This window comes from Carcharodon carcharias, chromosome 34 (genome assembly GCF_017639515.1).
Source record: "Carcharodon carcharias isolate sCarCar2 chromosome 34, sCarCar2.pri, whole genome shotgun sequence".
NCBI lineage: Eukaryota > Metazoa > Chordata > Chondrichthyes > Lamniformes > Lamnidae > Carcharodon > Carcharodon carcharias.
The window spans coordinates 6152018-6168711 of NC_054500.1; the positions used below are offsets into that span (position 1 = coordinate 6152018).

Consider the following 16694-nt stretch of genomic DNA (forward strand, 5'->3'; position numbering starts at 1 on the left):
CTCCTAACCTTCATTCCATATCCCTCTCACTCCCCCCCCCCCCCCACCCCCCATTCCCATTTGCCACATATCTACTATGTACAGAACTTAACGATCCCTATAATAACATCAGGAAGTCTTTGGGATATTCAAAAAAACTGTCAAAATAAATAAACAAACAAACATTCATTCAAAAACAACTTGACAAAACATAATCCAATTAGGAGCTCATAAAACTGTTAAATAGGTTCGCAGCCCCCTTGACAGCTGTATCAACAGCCCCTGCTGAGCTGAATCTATTTGTGTATTTGGAGCGCAGCCCAACTTCCATAACGAGATTCCATTGCACAACTGTGTTGCTAAAACGTCAAGCGGAATACATTAAAGCTTTTGAAGTCATTCAAAGAACTCAGGCATCTATTCAAGCTTTGTAACAGTGATACAGATGCCTGAGCTGAAATTCAATGAAAAGATTAAAGCCAGGGGAACAACTCATAGTCACATCTGAATTTCAAGATTGTTCAGTGTAGAAGAGCACTTTATCCAGTGGAAAAAGTAATCTAATGCATTTGGAAACTTTTCCATTTCAGTGGTGCTGATCAGTTTAAGGATCACTATACTAAAAACTTATCATGTAGCATTTCATTATGACTTGTGAAGTTGGCAACAAGTTTTGGATTTATTTGTTAAATGGTTCCCACCTCCAAACTGGGGTTCCCCAATAGTTTACAGCACTTCTGTGCTGATCTGAATCATGTTGTCTTCCAAAGCCTCCATGAAAATTGTGGGGGGGGGGGGGGGGGCCTGAAATGCCTACTTTGCAATGGAGCCAGCAAAACCGGGACAGCTGGAATGCAGGCTCGCAACCCAGCCCTTTATCCCTTGCAGCTGCAAGTTTCTAGCGATGGGAACAGAGGAAGGAATACCGGGATTTTGTTCTGCCTGCCATTTTTAAAGACAGTGTCAGGACGGGGAAAATCCTGGCCGTTGACTTAAGAATAACTTCTTATACATTTTCATGTCTCATCACCTATGCTGATTTCCTCAATCAGTCAGAAACACTTTCAGTTTGAACAACTTTTCACTTGTTTTCTGACAGCTGTTTTTACTGGTTGAAGAACTTCCCAGACACATACATTCTGACTTTCTCCATCTCTTTTTCATCAGTATCCATTTTCTTCAATCTTCAAACTCTTCTGCGTTTTTCATACTTTGGGTAACCAAGACCCAGTGGCAATGCTTTTATCATCTGCATAGACAGATGCTGGACAATCCTTCCACACTTGGACACTGTCTTTGGTCTCAGTATTTCTCGTTGCTTTGATCATGATGTTTTCTGTCACACTGTTCGAACAATCAGGTGACAAAACGCAGCCTGATCTCGTCTCCAGATAATGGAGTGTGAGGGACAATAAGACACTGTTTTAAAATGGGAGGATAAGCCAAGCTGTGTCTTTTTTTTTGTATCAATGAACCATTGTAAGTAATGCCTTAAAATCACTTGTGTTGACATTTTTGAGGAGGATTTTTATGTCTATTATACTCATTTTTCCAGTTCAGTAGCATCTTGCAGTACTGTTGCATCTCTGATTTACACATCTTTAATTTTGATGACCATCATTTCAATTGGTTATGTTGAACATGGTGAACTCCCTCACTCCGTCCCACCCAACATTTTGTGTTTTCCTAGGATTTCGGTGAAGAGATGCATAGGAGGAACATGCATGATCTAGGACATCAGCAGTGTGGAGAGAAGAAAGGGAAAGTACTCTGCAAGTTCTTCGTAGAGGGCAGGTGCTCAAAGGTGAGGCTGTACGGATAAAAGTTATGGCACCTGTACCTCTGTTGGTAGCTGAGGAGTCAGTTAATTCAACATAAACCAGAAATGGAATATGAAACTGCAGCCTATTAGCCAGATTCACAATAAGCTTACAACCAAGCTCCTCATCTGTGTTCACACAAAGGGAGTTTTAGCAGGGCTTACAATAATGATTAAGAATTAAAATGTTATCTGAATATCCCCTCTATTACCTGGGGACACTGGCACGAATTATAAAATCAATGCCTCTGTCCATAACTGATGGGTCAGTTAATTCAACACAGACTGGAAAAGAAACATGAAACTCCAGTCTGCTAACTATCTTTTTGTCAGAACTTGTTTTCTTTAATTTGGATTAAAATAAAAGTTCACATATTGTGCACATCAGCATATTAATTAAGTAATTACATCCATTCCCAGCAGATGAGTCTGAAGTCAACTGTTTTGAATTACAGTTGACTTACGCTCCAAGTTGCCAATGTTAATTTCTAGCAGTAGGCATTCAATTTCTAGCAGTAGGCATTCAATTTTCTGTCCTTGTGTACAGTATAGGATTTTATGCTATGATTGGTCTCATCATAAAAGATTTGGGCTTTGCTTATGACTGAACCTGAAACAGTACTGTCAACATGTATGAACATGATGCCAGCTACATTGTGTGAACATGGCACAGATCACTCAAGTGTATGTACAAATTTCAGTTGGAAAGTCTGGACAATAAATGTCCCAATTTGATTCCTCAGAAGTACTGGACAACTACCCCCAAAACTCACTGTCCAGTTCACACTTGAGGTGTGATAACCTACAGAAACTTCTGCCAAAATTTAATGAATCGAGTTGAAGAAACAACCTAGGTGAATTGTGCAATAATCAGTGAAATTTATTTGCACTGGGTTCTTCGTTCAGTTGCGAATTCTTGAACCTGATGTAAAGATAAAACATGACTACTTAATTTTGGCCCTTATTTTAGGCTGCTTGCATCCTACTGTATTTCACCTTCTAACTAGATGGTTTAGGGCATTTGCTTATCAATCCCCATTAGTTGATGGATGGCCCACTGCTGTCTAGTACACCTTGTCCTCTTAACTTCCTCCTCTTCCCCCCGCTTTTCCCCTTGTATGCCACATAGAGCTCAGTCCAAGGACTGGGCTGAAATTATTCAATAAAAGCAAAATACTGTGGATGCTGGAAATCTGAAATAAAAATAGCTTGAAAAACTCAGGTCTGGCAGCATTTGTGGAGATAGAAACAGAGTTATCGTTTCAAGTCCATGTGACTTTTCTTCAGGGCCCGGTATCATTCATGCTCACCCATAATGACCGAAGAATATTTGAGCATTTTTATAGCTTTCCAGTGGTCCATCGCTATGCATATTGGGCAGAGCTGCAGTGTTATCTTTTAACCTGACTCATCTGCAACCATGCATTGTCTACATTGCTGAAGACACCAAAATATATATAAATGAATAAGTCTTTTATGTGACCTAACAAGCTCCTGTGGCTTTTGTATCTGATATCAATTGTTTAACCTAATAATCATTTGCCACTTTCTTTTTTTTTGCACAAGTTTGCTTCAAATGAGAATAGTGAAAAAATGTTAACTGTTGTATTTTTATTCTCCTTTCTACAGGGAGACCAGTGCAATTTCAGCCATGATTTAGGGCCACCCCGAAAGCGGGAGCTCTGCAGATTTTACTACAATGGATTCTGCGCTAAAGCAGAAAATTGTCTCTACATGCACAATATCCTTTTCTTGTGTTTCCACTTTTCACTGATGCTAAACTGACAGTATAACTCGGGTTCTAATCCGAGCTCAAGGCATATTGGTGTGAGACCTGCTGAGAAAACACTACTATATCTTGGTCTTGACACTGTAAAGACTGTAGCTTCAGTACAGTGTCAGGTCAACTTTTAAAAAAGTGTTTTAAAGGTATTTCAGAGTGCCTCACCCTTGATAAATTGGTTTTACAAATAATCTTTTGGTAAAGCATACATTCTTGACTGTTGCCAGATTGTTGAGAATTCACTCTCTGAGAGCAGAACTTTGCACATTTTAATTTCAGAATTCCAGCACTTTTTTTTCCAGACCCACTTTCTAAAAGCTGGTTGATGATGATTCAGATTTCCCCATGCAAAGTGACCATTACAAACTTTATTTCCTAAGTAATTGTTTACAAAAAAATTACACTCTTACTGGGTTTTAACATTCACATAAACCATGTAGAAAATTATGAGGAACTGGAAGGGAGTACAGGACAATAATTTACTCTTGGAGTTTATTTTACATTTTAAATCATAAGAGTTTAGTTTAAATTTTCATTTTGTAAATAGTCTTAAATATATTTCATCTGCTTCCTGTAAGTAGCTCTTAATTCTTGTTAACTTTGTTGTATCACCATTCAGTCATATTTCAGTCACTCCCAATCATAGTTATATTTAGTATAATTAAACTAAATTTATGACTCCCTCTGGCTTGTTCTAATATGTAACCCTCCAAGCTTCATCTGTTGGTCCTGTGATCTCTCGGCTCACTACAGAATCTGCTGTTTTTTTGTAAAAGCCATGCTTTTATACTTTTATATGTAAGCAGCGGTAGCCTTTTCCAAGCTTGAAACCAATCTCTGCCTTTATTTCAGGCTAGTCCTGCACTTTTAAAATATCAAAACTGACCAAATCCCTTATCCCATACCACACTCTACTGCGGCTGTTATTTTCATGACTACCAGAGGCAACAACAGTGGAAGCGTTGAAACCGTTTGTGAACCAGCTTCTGACAGTGTGTCTCACCTATTGAACCATGTCCTAGCCCCAGCAACCCTCTCAGAATTGCTGATCTGCATGCCTCCCCCTGCTAGATAAACATGGAAGCTAATGTTGCTTCCAATCAACACGTTACAAATAGTGAGAGACCGTCATCATGCAGATTGTCTCTGTTATTATTGTAATGCAACTTGTATCTGTAAAAGGGCACATCATCACCATAGCAGCAGAGTAATTTCCTTCTTGTACATGGTAGAGTGCTCTGTTCTTATAAAACCATCATACTGGCTCCCGTCAATGTAAAGGGAGATCTATCTGTACAAACAAACTGCAGATGCACATAGAATGAAATTAATAATGTCTCCTCATTCCTTTATGGAAAGGATCCTGCTTTTTCTGCAAACCCTATCTGTATTTTCCAAGGACTTCTTGAATGTGGGACAAATTGCCTCCCAACTCCCCCTTTCGACTGAAGTCTTTTAAAACTTTGAAGCTTGGCATTTGCTAATCAGTATTACTCAATTTACTTTATCTTCTCATCTGCTATTTTCAACCATAATGCCTGCACACTGGGCGTGTTCAACTCAGAGCCACATTGCAGTGATGCAGAGAGGCAATACAACATTCGAGTCACATGGTGTGAGATCACCTCAGGTTGATCATCTGACCGGGGCCAGGTTTGGCACCACATGGACCATGTCTCATCTGAGCTGTCAAATCAAGCTTGAATCGTTCTCAAAAGTCCTTGAACTTTCTGAATGCTCCATAAACTTGAGTGGATTTATTTTGTGTAGTTCTGTGAATATGCATGGTCCTCTCCAAATTTTTTAGAGTCTACCATCTGCAGGTGGGTATAAGTATATGAACAAAACTCTCCCTTAACTGCTACAGTTTAATTTGGAGACAGGCTGTATAATTCGGGCTGTGGTAGCTGCAGAATAAACAGCATAAATTCCTCAGCTGGGAAAAAATACTGAGAGGTAGTTGGCCTGTCCATTAGGAAAATGCAAAAGTAATTGTTAAATTTTTGGGGTGAGCTTTATAGTTGGAGAAGCCTGTTCCCCTTTCAGGAAAATTATTGTCCTTAATATGCCTCACATGAATTCCCTTGTAAGTTCTTTCATACAACTGGAAATTGTTACCAGGGTGACGAGTGCAAATTTTCCCACAGACTTCTTACTGAAGAAACCAGGGAGCTGCTGGACAAGGTAAAGCAAATTTTAGGCTTTCTTTAACAGTTTTATCCCCTCTTGTCAGCAGTGACTCAGATGAGGCTGTAGTTGCATGTTGGTGGCAGCCCATCAGTACCTTGATTTCAGTGGATATTTTCAGTTGTGATTTTACCATGGGGCAGGAGGGAGTACGTTTAAGTGCAATCGTGTTCTCACCCAATACGAAAGGTGAGCAGTTGTCAGCAAATAGTCACTGGATAATAATGGAGAGCAGGAATCCTGGCTCATTTATGGCATCATTGCAGCTGCCTCGATCAGCTCACAGCACAGACCCATGATTGAACCAGGGAAATGCCTAATCTGCATTGATTGTTGTGAAACATTGCAGTGCATTTTCCCTCTCCGTCGTTTTGGGAACACAGAAGTAGCTAATTTTTAACTGTTCATTTCAGTTAGTAAAATGTGACTTTCATAACATTGGCGCCGACATGCTTGCCGCTGCAGGGAAATTGCTTATCTTAGAAACAGCTTACATTACAGCCATTCCAGTCACCGTGATGTTGGAGTTTCTTGTGCTGTGTTATCTGCCCTACTTGTATTCCAGGATAACCTTGCACGTGCACAGTTTTTGAGTTTCATTTCAGACTGTCAGGTCACAGCCAAAAAAACATTGATGGATTCTGGTGTCTTTCCCTTCTCGAAGTGATCCTCCTCTCCTACAGCAGCAGCTGTAATTTTCCAGTCCTGGCAACATCCTCGTAAATCTCCTTTGTACCCTCCCTAATGCAAATATATCCTTTCTGTAATGTGACAAGGACTGCACACAGTATTCAAGTTGTGGCCTAACTAATGTTTAATATAGCTCCAGCATAACCCCCCTGCTCTTATATTCTGTGCCTCGCCTAGTAAAGGAAAAGATTTCATATAACTTCTTAATTACCTTATCAACCTTCAGGAATCTGTGGCCATTCACTTCCAAGGTTTCTCACTTCATTCCATATCGCTCAGTACCCTCCCACTCATTGTGTAATCCTTTGCCTTGTTTGACCTCCTCAAATGCATTCAGTTGAATTCCATTTGCCACTTTTCTGCCCACCTAACCAGTACATTGATACCTTCCTGAAGTCTCCAGCAATCCTCCCCATTATCTACCACATATCCAATTTTTGTGTTGTCTGCAAACTTCTTGATCATTCTCCTCACGTTTGCATCCAAATCATTACTATGTACCACAAAAAGCAGGGGGGACCTAGCACTGAGCGCTGTGGGACCCCACTAGAAACAGCCTTCCGGTCACAAAATATCCATCAACAATTACCCTTTCTTTCCTGCCACTGAGCCAATTTTGTATCTAGCTTGCTACGTTCCCTTGGAACTCGTGCTTTTATTTTTTTAACCAGTCTGCCATGTGGGACCTTGTCAAAAGCCTTGCCAAAATCCATGTAGACTACATCAACTGCACTATCCTCATCAGTCCTCATTACTTCTTCAAAAAATTCAATCAAATCATTTAGACACAACCTTTCCTTAACAAATCCATGTTGTCTGTCCTTGATTGGTCCATGACTTTCCAAGTGATAGTTCATCCTGTCCCTCAGAATTGATTCCAATATTTTGCTCACTACCAAGGTCAAACTGACTGGCTTGTAATTATTCAGTCTGTACTTTGTTCCTTTTAAGCAAAGCCAAAAAAAGGTGATGGATTCTGGTGCCTTTGGAGAATCCACTTCTTGAAGTGGACCTCCCCTCCTCCAGAGACAACTTTGCAGCTTCATTTATTTAACTTTCTGCCACTGAAGTCGACCTTCATTTGCAGAACTTTATAAATCCCCATAGGTTCATCCCCATAGATTGCACAATAGCATTCCGATTGACTGTTCCACAGTGTGTAAGGAGACCAGGTTCCTGCATTTGGTTAGCAAAGTCCTGGTGTTGGCTGTGCTGTTGGGAGGGTTAAACAGTGATGAAGTTCTCCTCAGAGAAGGTCAGAAGGTGAGTTACCCAAGGCCAGAGTAGTGCACCTTCTGGTAACTTGTTCAGAAATGACATTTTCAGATGCCTAGGAGCAGGCTGCTTGTCCACCTTCTCAGATGTACTTCTCAGCAATGTAAGTTGGAATAAAATTCCTTTAAAAGTGGGGATAAAATGGAAACAGTTTGTCATTAGTTTAGAAATCGTGCAAGATGGGATTGTTTCATCTGATAACCTTCAATTCCAGCCCAAATCAAAGCATCCTCTCTTGACTGGCTGGAAGAGTGAAGGTAGATTGAACAGCTACAGGTTTGCAGCACATAGCTAGTTTTAAAAGTCTTACATGAGTAAAAAAGTAGTCGGAGGAAGGGTAAAGCTGATTAGGGACCAGCAAGTTGATTTTTTTTTTAATCATACAGTGCAGAAGAGGCCCGACACATGAGAAACACCTGACCTACCTACCTAATTCCATTTACCAGCACTTGGCCCGTGCCAAGTGCTCATCCAGGTACTTATTAAAGGATGTGAGGCAACCCACCTCCACCACCCCCTCAGGCAGTGCATTCCAGACTGTCACCACTCTCTGGGTAAAAAAGTTTTTCCTCACTTTTCCCCTAAACCTCCTGCCCCTCACCTTGAACTTATGTTCCCTCCTGACTGACCCTTCAACTAAGGGAAACAGCTGCTCCCTATCCACCCTGTCCATGCCCCTCATAATCTTGTACAACTTGATCAGGTTGCCCCTCAGTCTTCTCTCCTCCAACGAATATAACCCAAGTCTATCCAATCTCTCTTCATAACTTAAATGTTTCATCCCAGGCAACATCCTGGTGAATCTCCTCTGCATGCCCTCCAGTGCAATCACATCCTTCCTATAATGTGGTGACCAGAACTACACACAGTACTTCAGCTGTGGCCTCATCAAGGTTCTATGCAACTCCAACATGACCTCCCTACTTTTGTAATCTGTGCCTCGATTGATAAAGGCAAGTGTCCCATATGCCTTTTTCACCACCCCACTAACATGCTCCTCCGCCTTCAGACATCTATGGACACACACGTCAAGGTCCCTTTGTTCCTCAGAACTTCCTAGTATCATGCTGTTCATTGAATACTTACTTGTTCAATTACTCCTTCTAAAGTGTATCACCTCACACTTTTTGGGGTTAAATTCCATCTGCCACTTATCTGCCCATTTGACCATCCCATCTATGTCTTCCTGTAGCCCAAGACACTCAACCTCACTGTTAACCACCTGGCCAATCTATGTCATCCGCAAACTTACTAATCCTACCCTCCACATAGTCTTCTATGTCATTTATATAAATGATGAATAATAGGGGACCGAGCACAGATCCCTGATCCTGATGTTAGGCTGACTGTCCTATAGTTGCCAGTTTTTACCCTTTTCTCCTTTTTTGAGCAGGGGTGGGAACATCTGCAATGCTCAAGTCCTCTGCCACCAATCACATATGCATGGAGGACTGGAAGATTTTCACCAGAGGCTCCGCTATTTCCACCCTTACCTTCCTCAGTTTCCTAAAATATAACCCACCTGGACTGGGTGACTTTTCTATTTTGAGGGTTGTCAACTTTTTAAATGCATCCTCTTTACTTTTATCCTATCCAATATTACTACTGCCTCTTCCTTTACTGTTACACTTGCAGCAGCCTCTTCACTAGTTAAGACAAATGGGAATCACTTATTTAGCACCTCAGCCATGCACTCTTCCCCCCAATTTTTAATTCTTCTCTGGCCATGGGAGAAGTGCCAGAGGACTGAAGAACAGCTACTGTGGTTCTGCTATTTAAGAAGGGTTGTAGAGATAAGCCAGGGAACTACAGACCAGTGAGTCTCATGTCAGTGGTAGGGAAACTATTGGAGACAATTCCGAAGGAGAGAATCTATCTCCACTTGGAGAGGCAAAGTTTGATCAGGGATAGTCAGCATGGCTTTGTCAGAGGGAGGTCATGCCCTAACAAATTTGAGTGAATTTTTTGAGGAGGTGACCAGGTGTGTAGATGAGGGTAGTGCAGTTGATGTAGTTTATATGGATTTCAGCGAAGCCTTTGACAAGGTCCCACATGGGAGACTTATAAAGAACTATATCCAGATGGGATATAGGGTAATTTGATAAGGTGGATTCAAAATTGGCTTAGTTGTAGGAGACAGTGTGTGATGACGGCAGGATGCTTTAGTGACTGGAAGCCAGTGTCCAGTGGCGTGCCACAGGGATCTGTGCTGGGTCCACTATTATTTGTCATTTAAATAAACGACATAGATGACTATGTGAGGGGTAGGATTAGTAAGTTTGCAGATGACACAAAGATTGGCCGGGTGGTTAACAGTGAGGTTGAGTGTCTTGGGCTACAGGAAGATATAGACGGGATGGTCAAATGGGCAGATAAGTGGCAGATGGAATTTAACCCTGAAAAATGTGAGGCGATACACTTTGGAAGGAGTAATTTGACAAAGAAGTATTCAATGCATGGCATGGCACTAAGAAGTTCTGAGGAACAAGGGACCGTGACGTGTGTGTCCATAGATCTCTGAAGGCAGAGGGGCATGTTAGTGGGGTGGTGAAAAAGGCATATGAGACAATTGCCTTTATCAATCGAGGCGTACATTACAAAAGTAGGGAGGTCATGTTGGAGTTGTATAGAACCTTGATGAGGCCACAGCTGAAGTACTGTGTGTAGTTCTGGTCACCACATTATAGGAAGGATGTGATTGCACTGGAGGGGGTGCAGAGGAGATTCACCAGGATGTTGCCTGGGATGAAACATTTAAGTTATGAAGAGAGGTTGGATAGACTTGGGTTGTTTTCGTTGGAGCAGAAAAGACTGAGGGGTGACCTGATCGAGGTGTACAAAATTATGAGGGGCATGGACAGGGTGGATAAGGAGCAGCTGTTCCCCTTAGTTCAGTCACGAGAGGACATAAGTTCAAGGTGAGGGGCAGGAGGTTTAGGGGAATGCGAGGAAAATTTTTTTTACCCAGAGGATGGTGACAGTCTGGAATGCACTGCCTGGGAGGGTGGTGGAGGTGGGTTGCCTCACATCCTTTAAAAAGTACCTGGATGAGCACTTGGCACGTCATAACATTCAAGGCCATGGTCCAAGTGCTGGTAAGTGGGATTATGTAGGTAGGTCACGTGTTTCTCACGTGTTGGTGCAGACTCAATGGGCCGAAGGGCCTCTTCTGCGCTGTGATTCTGTGATCAGTGAGGAGAAACTTTGAGACAATAAATCAGGACAAAATTAATTGTAATTTGGAAAAATATAGACTGATAAATGAATGTTATCACAGATTTATTAAGGGCAAATTATGTTTGACTAACTTGATTGAATTTTTGAAATAACAAAAAGAGTTGATGAAGGTAATGTGGTTGATATTTTTATTAATCTTCAAAAGGCATTTTGGATGCACAGCATAATCAACCTGTTAGCAAAATTGAAGTTCACGGGATTAAAGGGACAGTGGCAACGTGAATAGAAAATTGGCTAAGTGGAAAGCAGAGAGTAGTGGTGAACAGTATGATCGGTATTAGAACCACTGTTGTTTTTAACATATATTAATGACTGGAACTTGGGTATACAGGCACAATTTCTGTTTGTAGATGCTGTGAAACTCAGAAAAATAATGAACAATGAGGAGGATAGTAATAGATTTCAGGGGGACATAGATTGGTTAACTGGACATATATACATATATATATATATATATATCATGAAATTTAATGCAGAGAAATGTGAAGTAATGCATTCTGATAGAGTGAATGAGGAAAGGCAATATGAACCAAATGGTACAACTATAAAAGGAATGCAAGAACAGAGAAACCTGAGGGTGGTGTATGTACACAAATCTTTGAAGGCAGCAAGACAAGTTGGGAAGGCTGCTAATAATAGCATATGGGATCCTTAGCTTTATTAATTGAGGTGTACAGGACAAAAGCAAGGAAGTTGTGCTAAACTTTTATAAAACACTCCTTAGGCCTAAGCTGCAATATTGTTTAATTCTGGTCATCATGCTTTAGGAAGAATGTCAAGGTTTTGGAGAGCATGCTGCAGAGGTTTACTAGAATGAACGAGAGATGAGGGACTTCAGTTATGTGGAGGGTCTGGAAAAGCTGGGGTTGTCCTCCTTAGAGCTGAGAAGGTGATAAAGGTGTTCAAAATCATGAAATGTTTTGATAGAGTAAATGAAGAGCAACAGTTTCCAGTGGCAGAAGGGTCGATAATTAGAGGACACAGATTGAAAGTGATTGGCAAAAGAACCGGAGACAATAATAAGAAACATTTTTTTTACACAGCGGGTTGCTGTGATCTGGAATGCAGTGCTTGAAAAGATGATGGGAGAGTAATTTAATCATAACTTTCAAAAGGAAATTGACATACTTGAAATTACAAGGCTATGAAGAAAGAGCAGATTGGAAAGTTCTGTCAAAGAACCAGCACAGACATGCCGGCCTCCCTCTGCCTGTATCATTCTATAAGCTGATCATTAAGTTGGTGATTTTTCATCTTTTCAATCAGATGCTAGCCAGTGAGGCAGAAGCTGGCGCAGAGGATGAGAAGGAAGTAGAAGAGCTAAAGAAACAAGGAATCACTCCTTTACCAAAGCCGCCACCTGGAGTTGGGTTATTGCCCACACCACCCCGACCTCCAATGCCACCTCCTTCGAATATTCCCAATGCCCCTCGGCCTCCGATGATGGGGCCGCCTCCACCGCCTGGTCCCCCGCCACCTGGTCCCCCACCAATAGGCCCTCCGCCTCCAGGCCCCCCACCCCCTGGACCACCATGCCTGCCAGGTCAAAAGAAGATCCCCTCACTCTTTGAGATTGTTGTTCAACCCACTCCACATCTGGCACATAAAATGGGAATGAGGTAAGCGTTTTGTGTGAAATTTTGAAACAAGCCTATTAAATTAGAGGTGTCAAAGTTATACTTCTGCTATTTTGTTTTTAAAATGGTCTTTTCAAAAACAAATGTTGTAAAGTATATGATGTGATTAAAAATTGTGCCAAAGATCCGATTGGGGGCCGGTAACTTTTTGCTTAAAGTAGACAAAGTTTGAAATTCCACTAGGAGAATAAAGCTACAAGATTCCACGATTTTGATCAAACAAAATAAATTTTACTATACAACGTCCGAAAAGTAAAACAATCTACAATTTCTACCTTCTAACATTCAGAATTAACATGAAGTAAATATGAATTCAGGCGAACTGTGGTTGAACATATCAGACTGCATGTTAAATGGCAGATGTGACCAAAACAGACCCCATGGATTTCTCAGCTTCACATCTAGATGTTAGTGACCACTGTGAGTCACAACGTCTCATTAAGACTTTGTCTCCCTCACAAGGGATTTCAACCCTTCTCTTTCAAAGATCTAGCCTCTGAATTCCTTCAAAAGCTCGAATGACTCAGACCGCCAACAACTACTCATCTCCCGATGGTTCAATCTCTTCTCTTGAGACTGCATTCCACGGGCTTCACAGAGCTGCACACCCACCACTAATTACCAGCTCGCTTCCAACTCTTTTGTGCACCGCTATCTTCACTAAGCCGGCACTGCCCCTGAGTTTCTCTGAGCTCCAATTTCCTAGCTGCACTGAGCTATAAGTGGCTCTTAGGACTCCTTTTGAGCCCTAATCCTCTCCAGCACAGAACTAGCGACCTTCCTCCACCACCTCAGCTCCCCAGGACTTCTCATGAGCCTTAACTACACCAAATGTCTCCCGGGACTCCTATGTAAGTTGCAAACCACATGAGGTCCAAACTGCAACTAACCCCCTCTCCCAGCAAGCACACAGACCAATTGAAACCAGAGAAACTTATTTAGCTCTATCCATCTCCATAACGATGTAGCCTTTCAGGGTTCACAGTGCTTTTAAACTAATTTAGCTCTAACTCCCAAAATAAAACATCTCTCTGGACTGCACTTCTTCGCAAGCGGTATAGACATCACGTCTCCAGTTCTCCAGCTAAGTAAGCCACCTGCTGTTTTATGGCTCAATCTCTCCTATTCTGACTCTATGAAACAAACATGGGTAACCTTCTGAACCAGTACCATTTTCTTTTAGGTGTTCTGTCAGTCTGTAAAGCCCAGCATTTTAGTTACCTTACCTTCACAACAATTGTCTTGTCAGAATTAAACATTACTTCTAAAATATTAGCATGAACCATGCGTTAGATATTTGTCTCAGAATGACATACCAGTACTTCTGTTTCTTCAAGCCACTGGTCAACTTACCCTGTTGACTTTTTTAAAACAGGAAATCTTTCATCTGTTGTAAAATGTAGAATCACCGGAGCTAGAGTTCTTACTGCACTTACACAGCTGTTTTTTTCTGGAAAAAAGAGGGGATTGAAGAACATGGCAGAAATGGTGGGGTTTAGTTGAATCCATAGAGGGGCTGCAGGCTGATTGAATCCCCAGTTCGCTTTTCATCTTACTATCCCTTCTAATGCTTATCGGGATGGCACGATGTATAGGCTGTTTGTGCGCAGCAATTTTTCCAATAACTTCAATTTTACAGTGTACTGTGATAGATTATAAACTGATTCTAAAATAATCATTGTATTAGTAATATACTTAAGTCCTTGGTTGCACAATTGTTGTGGTTTATGCTTGAAAACTAATATTTGGAGTCACCCCAAATGCAAACATTTTGTATAGAGCTCCATGCAATGTGACTTTATGACAGTTTGATCCATTGATGGCCTGTTGTTTCCATCCATGAGTCATCCTTACTCCCTGAGCTGAGGGCTAAAAGGTTAAAGGACTTGCAAACATAGCCTAGGCTGATGTGCCAATGCACTTTTGATGGAGTGGTGCATTGTTAGAGATGTCATCATCTTTAGTGAATACTAAAAGCTGTAACAAAAACAGAATTACCTGGAAAAACTCAGCAGGTCTGGCAGCATCGGCGGAGAAGAAAAGAGTTGACGTTTCGAGTCCTCATGACCCTTCGACAGAACTTGAGTTCGAGTCCAAAAAAGCTGTAATGAGTTGACATTTGTAGGGAATGAAGTCAAATGAATCAAAGGACTTTCTTCACCCAAATCTTTCTTGGCTGTTTCTGATGTCGCACAAGGGAAGGTTCATTGGAAATATTTGTTGTTGTACCATGTTTTGTTTCCTAATAGGTCTCTTTGCCTCTGCATTGACTTGTTCAGCTTTGATAGCTACACAACCATCTCCATATAAATTGAATCGGTCACCATCTGATCTGGCTTTAGATAGACTTATATGAACTCCAATCCTTTGAAACTAAAACAATGTTTCTTGTGACGTTTGGTTTTATGCAGAAAGAATGCAATTGTCCTCAAAGGATAAGGTTGACAAACAATAGTTTGCAAACTAAGCATGAGTTTGTGAATAAAATGACTAATGTTTCTTTTCTACATAGGCCTCGGTTCCCACCACCGCCTCCTAGTTTCCCAGGGCCTCCGGGACCTCCAGGGCCACCAGGACCTCCCATGGGTCCAGGACCTGCTCCAGGTATGGGACCAGGACCAGGTCCCATGCCTGGCCCAATGCCTGGACCTGTGCCAGGCCCTGGGCCAGAGGAGATGCCGTTAGGCCCTGGTATGAATCCAGGACCGCCAGTAGGACCAGGCCCTCCAATGGCACCATTCATGCAAGGAGATCCAGGAATGATGCCTCCTGTTCCTTCTGAACCCAATTTCTATGATAACTACTATCAACAGCCGGGAATGCAGATGGACCTTGGTCAAGATGGAGAGGAAGGTAGGAAACATGGTAACCCTTTCCAGTCCAGGGCATAGATGAATTTTAACAAATATCCATCTTTTTTGACATTAAAATAAAATGAGAGTCACAAACAGAAAATTGTGTTTACCTTAAAATTAGAGATTGATTGCTTGAAAACCTATGAAAGGAAGTGACTGACAAAACTGAAGTTATCTACTGCATTATTTAGGTGTTTTTCCAATTATAGAGATAGGTAACATTTGGCGATTAAAAGTACTTTGACTTTTTCCTTTGTTCATAATCAATTCATATTTCAGCTAAGGCAAAATATTGGAGCATCAACATGCACTATTAGAGCATTGGGGATTTTGGATTCCATTCCACATTCTTGGCATGTTGAGTTATCTGGCCTCTTCTTGCCATTGTCTCTTTGGGCAGAAAACACTGGGGAGACAGTTGCCTCAGAATCCCGTGTGGCCCCAGCATATAGCCAAAAAGTTTTGGCAAAATGACCTTCCATCTTCTTTAGTGGGGCTGATGTGTCCTGTAAGGAGAAAATGGAGGGTTTTCCACTTTCATTAGCTGATGAATTAGAGGAATTTCCACATTTTTGCTAAATGGTTTCTATACCCGCTCCCCCTGCACCTCCAACTATAAACCATATGGAACAGTCATTGCTCCGTTTACTTCTTGTGAAACAGCATGACTATTCCCAAAAAATGACTCTTGAACTGTTATGAATCGAATAGAAATATAGCAACATTTGTGTTGAAACGATTAGACCTTTTTGAGAAAAGGTTGAATTTAGTGAGTTGTATGAGAATTCAGCCAGTTCCACAGAAAGCAACCTTTGTTCACTGTTTTTGCCAGGTGACTATGAAGAGATAGATGAAGGAGATGGCCAGCCAGTTCTGGTGCCACAGATTGAGGAAATGGAAGCTGAGGAGAATGGAGGTGTCTCATCCGGTCAGAAAGCCAATGTAAATATCCCGGATTTCCTTCCTGCGGCTCAGCGAGCACTTTTTCTCCGCATCCAGCAAAAGCAGCAGGAGGAAGAGGAGAAGGCAAAGAGGAGAGCAGAGAGCAGCCAGCGGGAGAAGGAAAACGAGGAGGGTGAGTATTGCTTTTATATTTTGATTGGGCATTGTAAAATAAACACAGGTCTAATATTCTTTATCCATAAACCTGAAAACCGAACATATCCAAAAGTTGCACTTTTTTTGAACTTCATTGATTTTAGTGGGGGAGGTTTAGTTGTTTGTCTGCACTG

The 16694-nt window shown here is 41.5% G+C and overlaps 1 protein-coding gene across 7 annotated transcripts in view; it reads left to right on the forward strand.

Moving 5' to 3' along the window:
* zc3h4 (zinc finger CCCH-type containing 4) overlaps nt 1-16694 on the forward strand; it is a 77129-nt gene that overhangs the window by 32927 nt on the left and 27508 nt on the right. For all 7 annotated transcript variants that reach the window (XM_041179172.1, XM_041179174.1, XM_041179171.1 and 4 more), the window contains exons 6-11: nt 1670-1783; nt 3428-3539; nt 5656-5765; nt 12237-12589; nt 15120-15460; nt 16295-16537. In XM_041179172.1, coding sequence (XP_041035106.1) covers nt 1670-1783; nt 3428-3539; nt 5656-5765; nt 12237-12589; nt 15120-15460; nt 16295-16537 — 1273 coding nt within the window. The remainder of the gene's footprint in view (nt 1-1669; nt 1784-3427; nt 3540-5655; nt 5766-12236; nt 12590-15119; nt 15461-16294; nt 16538-16694) is intronic.